The sequence below is a fragment of the Vombatus ursinus genome, unplaced genomic scaffold (assembly GCF_900497805.2).
Source record: "Vombatus ursinus unplaced genomic scaffold, bare-nosed wombat genome assembly UNPS02009205.1, whole genome shotgun sequence".
Classification (NCBI taxonomy): domain Eukaryota; kingdom Metazoa; phylum Chordata; class Mammalia; order Diprotodontia; family Vombatidae; genus Vombatus; species Vombatus ursinus.
This window is the reverse complement of record NW_020948983.1, coordinates 32,865,738-32,879,034: the sequence shown is the minus strand read 5'-3', so window position 1 is coordinate 32,879,034 and position 13,297 is coordinate 32,865,738. Positions and strand designations below refer to the sequence as shown.

The following is a 13,297-nucleotide window of genomic DNA, read 5'->3' as shown; positions in this document are numbered from 1 at the left end:
TACCTTCAATAGTAATAACAATAATGCTAAAAACTAACCTTTATAAATATAATATTTGCAAAGTGCTTTACAAATATTGTATCATTTGATCCTTACAACAACTCTGGGAATTAGTTGCTATTATTATCCCATTTGTACAGATAAGGAAATTGAGCCCAAAGATGTTAAATGACTTGCTCAGCATAACAGAACTAATGTGTCTGAGGCCAAATCTGAACTCAAGTTTTCCTTGACTCCAAGTGTAGTGCTCTATTCACTGTGTCACCTAGCCACCTATATAGAATTATAATCACCTTTAGAACAGGGACTATTTTCATTTTTACCTTTATGCCTTCCATGCATAGTAAAGGGCCTGACACATAATAGGCCTATTATTGTTCTTTTCACTGAGCAGTATTTATTTCTGATCTTGGAGACTTATAGCATTTTCTCTAAAAATCAAATTTCCCCCTTTTTTCAAATAGAAAGTTAAATAAAAATACTTGCTGCCGTATATGAGTGAGAGAATGCTAACTGGAAAACTCTGATGTAGAGAAAATCAAAGGAACCTCTTTCTTTTCCTATGTAATTAATATCTGAGGAATTCACCTTATTGCAGGGCCCTACACTTAACATGATGCAGTCTAGTGAGCTTCCCACCATTCTGTAGTGCATCTCTCTTTTCCATGCTCTACTCTCCCTCACACCTCCATTGATTTTTACCTTTTGTCCTGGAACTGGTATCAAATCAACTTTAGCATTCCTGGAAAGTCATGCCAAGACTCCAATCACCATGTCTGTGTCTTCTCAGCCCAAAATATTTCTCCTGGCTACCACCCCCCATATGTGTTGCCTTATTCTATTAGAATGTAATTTTCTGGAGGGCAGGTCCAATCATGCTTTTTGTATTTGAAACCCCAGCACATAGGACAGTTCTGATTACTTAGTAAGCCCTAAGCAAATGCTCATTCTTCTCTTTTTTATCATTCATATTGCTCTAAGTACTATAAGTCTACGGTTTTTTAGATGTGAATTTTTAGCACCTTGGTCTCAAGCAGTATTAAACATTTTCTTTAAAAAAAAAATAACAGCTCCCAATAACATTGAAACTTGTACTTTGCAAATTGCTTTCCTCACACTTGCAGTTCCTCAGATAAGTATTTACCCCTCTCAGTTCATCAATGAGGAAGCTATGACTCAGTGAGTCGATTGAATAACTCACTCAAGGTCACATACGGAATTTGAATCAAAACACACACACAAAACTCCCAGTTTTTTGGATTCTATATCCATTGTTCTCTCTAGCATGTCATACTACTGACTTCAATGTAGAAAAGAAAAATTCACAGAATTCCAGACCACTGGATAGAAGTACTTTGGACATGAATGCATTTTCTACTTAGAAAAAGTGCTTAAGACATATTTGTTTGCTTAAAGGACAGTCTAGTCAGTAGGTTTTTCCCTTTCTTTGTATCTCTAGTACTTAGCACAATGCCTAACACATACTAAGCTCTTAATAAATGCTTGTTGCCAGGTTGATTTCCTTTATGTGAAGCCCAGTGGCTCATTTCCCCCTTTTTTTTTTCCTAATTGGGAATCTTATGATTTTCCCCTCATCTCTTCTTCATGAAAAACGATACCTGCCTCTGAAAACTGACTGATATGATGTTTGCAAAGTGATTTTATTTCCATTTATGAAAGGTCCTACATAATGCATGCTATGGCATGCATTAGTCTGCACATATTCATTATTTGCTTACATGGGATCTATCAAAGGACTGTTGAAACTTTGAAATGCAGGCTCTAGCAAGAGGGAGAGGAAAAAAAATACCCTTCTAGTCATATTAATATGGTATAATAACAAGACCCACTGTGGGAACTTTCCAAACCAGTTAGTCAGTTGCACATTATATTGAGCTCCATGTGGTTAATTTCACTCACAATTAGCCACTGGAGGAAGCCAAATCTCAGCTCTCAGCAAAGACAACTTCATGAAGGCTTCCTTGAAACTGGCCTTGAGCAGCTCAATTTAAATGGAACTCCTGAGTTGGGAATAGGCATGGAGCTTAAAAATCCCCCTTCAGATATTTTAAGACTGAATTCCATACACATTACCTGTGGTTAACCTAACCTTGACTGGATGTTGCTGATAACTCAGATGAAACACTTAGTAAGAAAAGAGCATATCTGTCATTAGAAGAACTGGTAAATACAGTCTTTCCAGTGGGGCTATTAGCTGGTAATTGAACATGCCACTGATGTTATTTACCTCATAGGGATATTTACTCCACTCCAGAGCGTGAGCTGAATAAAAATTCTGTAGAACATCGTACATGAGCCATAAGGGCTGAATCTCCAGGGTTCACATAATCCTCAGGTTGTTTAATTGGAAATGCTTCTGTTTTGGGATTTCCATCATATTTCCCAGACTATGCCTCCTCCCAGCACCAGCCTTACTTTAATTTTCCTGTGGCAAATGTATAAATAATGCAGAGGTCTTGCCAGTGGAAAACAGAAACACTACCCAGATGTCAGGAATGGAAAACATGGCAGCTACAAAGTTAGCAAAACCATGAAGTAAACAAAGGCTGGGTCAGGGTATTTGGCAGCAGGGAGCAAAGGGAGGGGTTTGGAGGAGAAGCTGAACAAAATGCATTTAGTATAGAGTGGTCAATTCTAAAGCAAGATTCCAGATTAATTTGTGGAGGAACAGGGTAGGATGGGGAGAAGCACTCAAAAGGAAAACCCAACAGCCATATAACCTATTTCACAAATATTGACATCTTTTTAGAAGTACAAAATTGAGAACATCAATTCCAGATCACTCTGTTGTAATGAACTAGTGTTCTTTGTTGAGACAAGTCATAATGAGACTTACGTATACATTAGCTAAATCCAACTCAGACAAAAGTTTATGTATATGTGTGAGTCAGTGGTGGTGGGGGGAAGTAAGGGTTTGAGAGAAGGTGGTTCTAAGTGCTCTGGCTTCAGAGTTGGTAAGGAAGGATCAGTGAGTATATTGCCTTCTTTTGTTTTTCTTAAATTAATATTGATACATTAGAAGTATTACAATGGTTGGTGGAGGAACATATCTCTGGAGCACCATAAAATACCAATAAACCAGTAAAGGGGTACTCTCCCTTCTACAGTGGAAGCTGTTTTTTTTTTTTTTTGGAATGTGGTTGCATCCTGGGTGATATTAGGAAATCTGTCCCTTTACTCAGCACTTATTGGTCATGCTCATAGCAGACATAAAACACTATGGCATACACAGGAGGAACTTGGTTTCCCAGGGAAGACTTAGACTTTACTTAGGTTCACCCCATACATTAAAATTAGGTATCAGGTATGCAAGGCTGCATCATAATATCTTGACATATCGACAAAAATCTTTCAAAAAGCACATGATTATGTCAATAAATGCTTAAGAGTCTTTGATAAAATCCAGCATTTATTGATAAAGACTAAAATAAAAATATAAGCTGTATGAAGATAGGGAATCTTTAATTTTTGTCTCTGCATCCTAGCATCTAACATATTGCATTGTACATAGTAGGTATTAATAAATGTTTATTGAATTGATTCAAATAAATGGATTTTTTATTTAATATATTAAAAAATATCTAGCATTAGAAAAAATAAACAATGGAGATATATTAGAAGCCTTCCCAATAAAGTCAGGTACAAAACAAAGGATCATTTTCACTATATCTATTTGACAAGGGATTAACATTATTGGTGTGATCCAAATATTGTTTTCAGAACAAATGGTGGGAAATCCAATAGTCTCAAAAATAATTATTCATATAATAATGAGTTCAGCAAAATCACAGCATATAATATTGTAGAAAGGAGATGACTATTAAACAGGAATTATTGGGAATAAGAGGTTTGCTTCATAACAAGAAAATGAAAAAAATACCAGAAAATAAAAATGATACAATAAAAAGAAATAACATTTGGAAAATGCATATAGCATATTTGATGGATAAAGTATGGAAAATAAAGCAGGAATTTGTGAAAATTTACAAATCAATGAACAAGTTTTACTTACATGCCTCCTATATGCTAAAATAAGAGACTAAGCCCTGGGAAAATAAAGGAAAAAAATTAAAGAGTATTGCCCTCAAGGATCTTGTATTCTATAAGCAATTCACAAAGGTAGTTTACAATTCCTAATGGATAGCCAAATAATACTAAAAGAAAATTTGCAAAAGAGGAAACAAAATTTTAGTAACATAACATGTGCTCAACCTCATTTGTGGTCAAAGAAAAGTTAGTTGATGTTAGAAGCCATGAATAGAATATAAAAGTTGATGGAGTTGAGAAACTGGTAGATCTGAGAGGTCAATAGAATAGAGAAGCAGAGAGGAAACAGAAGATAATATATGCTATTTGAATTGAGTACAGTTTAAATCAGCTGACTAGAAATAGGAAGACTGCAGTTTATATAGGGAGCTGATCTGATTGGTGGAAAGCTCTGATTCAAGAAGTTAGTTAGAGAAAACATAATCTTCTATCGCTTGAAGAGTTGACTGGAGAAAGGCTGCCTTGCTCTCTAGTGATAGCTGTACTTTAAATAAAGAGAAACACTTCACTGGCTTGTTTACGCTGTCCTTTACTGCTCTCTGTGGTTTCAGAAGGGGAAAGTTCTCTGAATCATAAAACAGATCTGACCGGCACTGTGGATTCCAGAGTCAAAGGGCTTGCTTTTCCCTAGAAGAATGTGATGTTGCCTCAGTACCCAGCTAAGGAGGTAGATGTAAGAAACACTGTAGTTACTAGGCTTAAGGCTGATGTGTACTAAGAGAGCTACAGCATACTGAGAGTAGTAGAAAAGTGACTTTGTCCAGAAGGAGAGCAGCGAGGTCCAGGATAACAGCAGTCACATACATTAGGTAAAGCATGGTACAAACTGTTCCCTAAAGACACCAAGGACTGTGCAAATTGTTAGAAGAGTGTGATACAGGTTTATGAGTGGATTCATTTTATGATTATTATTACTTTGTCTTCTGTTATGTTTCATAATTAAGAACTAAAGGGGTTGTCTTGGATTATTTGTTAAATGGGAAGCACTGGGGGAATACACAGGGGGTTAAAATTATGAGGAATCGATTGTCTTTCTTCTCACAGAGGTTATTTCTAGGACCTGAGTGTATAGCAACTTTTCACCCCAGCATGTCAATGTGAGTGATTGAACCAAATCCATCCCAGTAGTAGAGAGCCTTGAAAAGATTTGGAGAATTGGTGCCACACTGCTGACCTACACTTTTAGATGGCCCTTGATCAAGTAAGAGCCAAATATGTCTGTAGATGCAAATCAAGTTTGATTAGGTGTATTGATATTCAACATTAAATTGATCTTCAATAAATTGAAAGTCAAAGGGTCAAGTGCACTAATTTCCCTTTCTCTTTTGTCTGACCCTCCTAGGTCTTCTGTGATTTCCATGGTCACTCTCAGAAGAAGAATGTGTTTTTCTATGGCTGCAGCATCAAGGAAACTTTGTGGCAAGCAGGTTGCACTGCAGACACTTCCATTGTCACTGAGGATATTGGCTATAGGGTGAGGCATTTGGAGGCATAGTGCCAGTTATTTTACTAATACCTACACCTTTGAGTTCATGTTTATTAGAAGCAAAAAATTATTTCACTTATGTAGTTTTAGGCCAGGTTCCTATATGTTGGAAGCCTTCCAATAGTTTTAAAATAGGTTCTTCATTTTGGGAGGGATAGAGCTCCATACATGCTCACTGTATAAGGCATTACCTACAAGATGCCACACATGTCCCATTGTCACCCACAGTAAGCCATTTTAGGGAGCAGAGTGTTCTCAAAACTCATACCAATAGCTTTCTGTGTTCCCAGTGTCTAGATTGTTATTTATAGTTCAGTGATTCTTTGCTCTATTCAGACAATCAGAAGAGGGACAGAGGAAGGGATTTTTTCAACTCTGAGGTGAAGTATATAGTGTTCCAAAAGTCCCAAAACCACACTATTCAGGGAGGGCATAAACACTTATGGTGCCTGCTAAGTACAAGGTATGACTCTAATCACTTTTCAAACATCTTATTTTGACCAAAGACTTTAGGGATACCCTGTATATCATTCTAATACATACTGAGATTCCAGAAGGGGACTCTCTCCTAGAGGTAATTCCCTCATTTCTGACTGCTAAAAGAACATCTCCATCTGGATGTCTCACAAATACTTAGAGTTTGACATTTTAAAAGCCAAACTCATCTTTACCCTTTGAATCATTTCTTTGTAATAACAATGCTATTTTTGTTCATATAAACATCATTCTCCAAAGCATCTGTGTTCAAAACCTTGAAATTATCTTTGACTCCACACTCTCGTTCCTTCTCTTCATCTCTAAACCATTGACAACCTCAATTTCCTTACCTATAAAATGAGAGGATTAAAAAAAAATAGGCTCTGAGATCCCTCCTAATTCTATATTTATGATCCTATGTTTCCATCTCTATGTTTTCTTTTGCAATAGGTTACTTCTTTTCCTTATGCCATTGCAACCATTGTAGTTCAGGGATTTATCTTTTTACAGGAATATTGCAAATATGCTTCTAACTATTCTTTTTTTTTACCTTGAGTTTATACTCCTTCCAATGCATTAAAACCACCACTGCAGATCAATCTTCTGAAAGAACAACTCAGATCATATCATAATCAGATTCAAAAACTTAGAATTAATTTTGATTGTCTACTAAGTAAATTAACCCCTAGTCCAGAGTCTGTCACCAAATTTGGGCTTATATTTGACTGAGACTGATCTTGGGGTTGACCAAAGAGTAATATCTTCTCTTTGGCTCACTTTGCTCCCACCTCAAGTTTTCTCAGGGAAATCACCAAATATATTCATATCCAGCTTTCAACAAATTTGTGTACTGTAGTAACCAACTCCCAAATAAGGCCTTAAATTACCATACATATATGAATGGAAAGTAACTTTTTTTTACCACCAAAATGCAGAAAGTTCATAGGCAAAGATGATATAGGAAAAGCTTATAAACAAATATGGAAAATACATGGAATAACCAGTAAGCCCTCTGTAGAAGGGATCTGATCTCACAGTTGCCATCAGGATAACATTCTGACATCCCTAGCTTTCCTACAGAGTCTTACAGAATCCTCCCTAAACATGTAATGCAATCCAATGGTGAAATCTCTCCCCAAAAAGCTAGGGATTGCTTTGGAATTGCTAGACAGATGACCTTCTCCTCTTTAAACCTATGCTGTCTGAATTACTCAATGAAATTGTGGAGAGCAAAGTATAGGACTTCTGTTCTCTCACCTCATGTTTTAGTGCTTGATGGCTTTCCATCTGAAGGCTGGGAGGAAGTACATCAGTGACATCTTTGTCAAAGGGACATGCTACTCAGGAACTCCTTTTTTTCTCTCTAGATAATGTAATATCCAAATCTCAAATTTAGAGTTATTTTCAAGGCAACCAACATGTTAAAAATATATTCTGAGATCAAGCTGGTAAAGAAATTTGGACTACCTCTTCTCTACACAAGAAAGTAGGGATCCATATCATGGTTCCTTCTTAGACTCCATGTATAAACATATGGCTGTTTATGTCATGTGATTTTTCAAGATTCTTTTATATCTCAGTTTAATATGACCTACTACCATTTTCTGAGTTCCACGATTAGGAATTCTCCTCTTGGGTCAAGTGAATGACAAAGCTATAGGTGACCATATGTTTTGACTATGTACTTAATAATACCTGTGAGGAGTTGACTGTGTACACATCTCTAATCTCTCCTCTAGAGAAGGGTTAAAAAAGGTGAAGTGAATTAGCTAACTTTTATAATCTAATATTTAAGGGTGGCTCCTCCCACAGAAGATCCATACCCCTAATGTCTTGGCCAACCAAAGCATTTTGGGAGGGGTCACAGTCACTGAAAACTATCTATGATAAAAGGTTAAGGGCCAGTTCCAAATAAAGCCATTCATCTTGGTATAACCCTAGTCATTAACACCTAATCACAAGCAGATTGTGGGTATGTCCAGACTCTATAGGGAAAGAGATAAGTTCATTAGATTGTTTTGGCTGAAGTGAAATGTGAAAATTCACCAAATGAACTCCTATCATATAAAGTCCAAATTACTCAGTCTGGCATTCAAGACCTGCCACAATATGCTTTCCAATCTATTTTTTTGGCATTTATCTGCCACTATCTGCTCTTATACTTGGATTACTGGTAGTTAGGAGAACATGCTTGACATTTTCTTGTTTCTGCACCTTTGCTTGTGCTGTACCTATTACCTGAAATGCTTCTCTCCTTCATCTTTTCTGGTCTTAATGCTACCAAAAATTTAATACCACATCTATGATTCTCTTAGAAGACTTCTCAGATTACCACACAAGAATGTGATCATTCTCTTCATAGAATTTCAGTCACATTTTGTTTATACATCATATATAGAACTTTTCACAGAATAGCAGAATGATAACTAGGATTTGTGTCTAGATAAAATAAGTGAAGCCAATCCAACAATGAAGAAGAACAAATAAAATGTGCTTCTTTTCAAGATGAAAAAGGTTGCATATTTGAAGTCCATTATCTCTTATAGATAAGCCAAATAACTCAGTAGAAGATAACTTCTTTATCATAATAAAATGACCTTTGTACTGGATATAAATTCCCCTAAGTAGCAAGCCCTATTTTGAGAAAAAAAATATACTTCTACTTTTCCCTAGGAACCACATTAAGAGTGTTTTTTTAAAACATGTTTTAAATCATATGCCAAATTTGAAATAATGTCTTATAATGCCTGATCACAGAGAATTATATGAGTGATGGTTCTTGAGGTTGTCTTGACCAATTTCACTCTCTTCTTGTAGTGAGCTTGGAATTTTTATTTTGCCTAAGAATAAGACTATGATATTTTGCTTCTTGTCAATTTCAAAGAGTAATTTTTAAAAGTTCTTAAATACATATGAAATCATATATCATTATTCATGAATAGATGAATGACTGCAAAGATTATCCATTGTGGCATGAAGCTTTTACCTTGTTCCTGCCCTACTAAAGTTTGTCCCAACACAAGAACTTAACCTGATTTAGGGTTAGGCCTGTCCAGGAATGGAAGGGAAGGAGGGAATGAGTAAATGAATGTGTGTCTGTGTATATATGTGTGTAAACCAATATCAGAACTGGAAGGATTTTAGGGATAATCTAGTTGATTTTTTTTCATGTAAGGAAACTGAGGCCCAGAAAGTTTGGTTCTACCTAGTTGGTCCATTGAATATTTGTTTTGATCATATTTGCTTTCAGTCAGCAGTATCAATTGTCTCTAGCTCTTGAATTCCAAAGAACAGTGATTTTGGTTTATCAGAATTTCTTGTGCTCTGCATTTGGCATGGATTAACAATTTCAACAAACATTTAACCCTAAGCAAGGCATTGTTACTATGTAAAATGTTATATCATTCTGATCTAAGACAAATACAACAACAAAAGCAAACTTCTGGTTTGGGACCTGGAAAACATGAAGTTAAGAAAGGAGGTGTGGAACAAAAAAGATCATAGTGTTTTGAGGAAAGAACGTTGGGTTTAGAGTCAGAAAACCTGTGTATAACTTCACCTAAAGGACTCTAGGTCTTTGATCAAATATATTTTCCTTTCTGTTTCCTTCTCCTTTAACTCCTGCTCATCTACAGCTCTTGTTCACCTACATTTTCAACTACTTTATTATTGCTGCAGTCTTTTGAATCCCCAAATTCTCTATCTAGGTTTCATCACATTTTCTAAACCTTCCAAATCTCCTTTAAACTCTTTTCTCCTTCTTGTTTTTCACTCAAGTCATTTTGTTGCTTTTTCTCCCACACATCCTTCTCCCACTTTAATTAAAAGCCATTTAAAACCTCACCCAACTGATTTTCTCAGGTTTATTGCATGTCATTCCCCTCCACACCCACTATAAAACAGCCAAACTAGTCTTCTTGCTATTTGTAGTTCATAGCCCTTCACGATCCACTTCCATACTTTTCTTTGTGCTGGCTGTCCCTCAAGACTGGAAGGTATTCCTTCCTCACTTCTGTTTCCTCAAAGTCCCTAGTTTCCCTCAAGACTAAATTTGAGCCACCTTCCATAGGAATGTTTTCCTCCTATCCTTAGATGCTTGTGAATTCCTCTAAAATAACCTTGTATCTATTTTTATCCATTTTGCATATACCTGAAAAAGCAGTTCCCATTCATGCCTTCTCATCTTGTGTAATTCTTATTTAGATTTTTCATTAGATTCTCCACAAATAACTTACCCAACATGCTTATAGGTCCTCCTCTAAGTCTTTTTGGTAATATTTCTAAGGTACCCATGGAGCACTCAGGCTATCCATCTGTTATACAGCACTTACTTTTTGGATCATAGGCTTCAGAACCAGGAATACACGGGCTCAAATCCCAGTTCTAACACATCCTGGCTGTGTGACCTGGGCAAGTCAAGACTATAAGTTCCAGAGAAGATACCAACTTGAATTGGTAGAATTTGTTCATCTTCATAGCTCTGTATACTAATGAAATCATAGCTCTAGTCCTTATGGCTATCCCAATCTACCTACCTACACACACACACACACACACACACACACCTTCAGTTAGACTGTATGATCCATGAAGGCATGAGTTATTTTTGATTTTGTCTTTTTTATTTCCAGTTCCCGTCACAATAATTGGTATGTAGTGGGTACTTATAAAATATATATTGATTGAATTGGAATGTGTATATATATGTGTGTATATATATATATGTAATATATATATATAATATTAAATTTGCTTTAGACCAACTATCTGATGCTTATCTTGCTCTCCCTGATTTCTAAGAACCAGGCCTATTGACTTTTTTTTATTTTCATAACAATTGGCTAAATTGAAATTGAGACTCTTGACAGTGCAACTCAATAATTATAATTCAATTCAATTCATTTCTATGAATATGGATGAATGACCTCCTACTTTTATTCTATCTATCTTGTATGTACTTAATTTACATGCTGTCTCCCCCATTAGAATTTAAACTCTTTGAGGGTAGGGAGTATTTTACTTTTCTTTGTATCCTCAACTCTTACACAGTGTTTAGAACATAGTAGGTACTTAATAAATGCTTATTGATGTTGATGATAGTGGTGATGAGGGTATATGAAGGGTATATGACAATAGTACTAGGTACTGGGAAATATAGTAAGCACAGAAAAAAAAAATTCTCATGCAGAATTATGTATGTATTCCAGTACTAAAATGTTCCATTTCTCTTATTGATGTGAGGATTCTCTTCTTTGCTGCATATCAGATCCTATTTGTGCCTTCTCATCTTGTGTGATTCCTATTTAGATGTTCCTTAGATTCTTCACAAATAATTAACCCCATATGTTTAGAGGCCCTCCTCTAGGTCTTTTTGTTAATATTTTAAGATACCCATAGAGCATTCAGGTAGTCCATCTGTTATACAATACTTTCAGGATTACAGGCTTTAATGATATCTCTGCAAAATACTTGCACCCAATATGCATCTCTCCCTTGTCCCATGGGTCATCTGTAACTTTAATTCTTTAGAGATTAGGATGTTCTAATATTCTCATAGAAAATGACCTGGGGAACATCTGTGTTGAAAGGATGGGACTTTTCAGCAAAGAGAAGCATAGGATGGTTAAAGGCACTACACAATTTCCCAAATGCAATCTGTGCCACTCTCTTTCTCTTATTTACCTATAGTTACTGTCTTAAATGTTATAGAATCATAGCTTTAGAGCAGGAAAAAATCTCAAGGGCCCTTAAGTTCAATACCATCACTTTTTTTTTTTTTAGGAAAATGAAGTACAGTTTGATTAAATAACTTGTCCAGGGTTGCACAGTTAGTAAGAGTCTAAGGCAGGATTTGAACCCAAGTTTTCCTAAAACGAAGTTCACTGCCATGTTAGTTATACCTTATTGAGTTGGTAGATTATCTGACTGCAAGTGATAATATTGACAGTAGAAATTTTGAATTCATTTTATTTTTCCTGTATGGACTATTAGGCTGGTCTCTTTTGAATAATCCTTGATCTCACTGAAGAGTTCTTATAACATGTTAATATGAATATTTAATTATCTAGCTGCTATCTGTCACTCAAAATAATTTGATTTTTCATTGCAGACCCTTCCCAAGATCCTTGATCAGGTGGCACCTGCATTTGCAATCAGCAGCTGCAGTTTTCTGGTGGAGAAATCCAGGGCTTCGACCGCTCGAGTTGTTGTGTGGCGAGAAATTGGGGTGTTGAGGAGCTATACCATGGAAAGCAGTTACTGTGGTTGTAATCAAGGACCTTATAAAGTAAGTATATTTTGCCCTACAAATTGGCAAAACTTTTATTTGCCCACTTAGGACATCCTCAGCTGTTCTATGAAGAGAGTGGGAGGTCTGTGCTCTAGGCTGTGGCACAACACTCAAATTGCTATCAACAATATTTGTTGACTTACTTGATCAATTAATTGAGTGTTTATACTCATGGGATGGTATCCTTGGTGTGTAGAACCAGAATAGAGTATGTGGGGACTCCACTGCCTTGAAGTAGAACTGGTTAATGGCTTTCATCCACTTGCAATAGAATTGTTGCTATTTCCAGAAATAGTCTGGTTTTGCCCATCCAACTGATGCTTTCGCTAGGAGACTGGAGGGAGCCTCCTTGCCACCTGCTACCCTAACAAAAGATAAAGTCTTAGTGCAGCATTGCAGAGATGACTGCATTTGCTTTGGCTAGGTTTCATGAATAGGAAGTTGTTACTATTTTTTTAAATTGAATAGAACCTGCTCAATCATGGAGGCAGTCCATGAAGAGAGATCTTATATTCCAGATGGGCCTCTGCCTTTGGTACTTACTCAAGTTAGTGGCTCTCAAGATCGTCATAATATCACCAGAGCCCACTGATGTGTGTGCACTGTGTGGGTCACCACAGAGCTGGGGTGGGATTTATAACAAACTGGTGGGAAATAAACTCTAGGATCAATCATGTTCTTTCTACAGTTATATTAACAGCCCAAGCAGCTGGGTATCTACTTCAGCATCCTGGGTTAGCTGTTCTTCACACACTTCCTCCCAAGGGCCATAAATAATGGACTCTATGACAGGGGCAGTGTAATGAACACATTTTAATTTGTTAGGAAAGATGATAGACAGCTCCTTGGTGACATCCATTCACACCAAAGACATCCCCAGCTCACAAGAAATAAAGCATATTACACTGGTTCTGTTGTTCTCCTGGGACAAATAGGAAACACTTGGAGTATACAAATTCACCCATGCTTATCTAGAG

At 36.4% G+C, this 13,297-nt stretch overlaps 1 protein-coding gene across 1 annotated transcript in view; it reads left to right on the top strand.

The window, feature by feature from the left end:
* The window catches only part of AGBL1 (ATP/GTP binding protein like 1), an 868,369-nt gene that overhangs the window by 439,674 nt on the left and 415,398 nt on the right, over positions 1-13,297 (top strand). Inside the window, 2 exon segments of the mRNA XM_027851980.1 lie at positions 5,411-5,542; positions 12,141-12,317. Of these exon segments, the coding sequence (XP_027707781.1) occupies positions 5,411-5,542; positions 12,141-12,317 (309 nt within the window).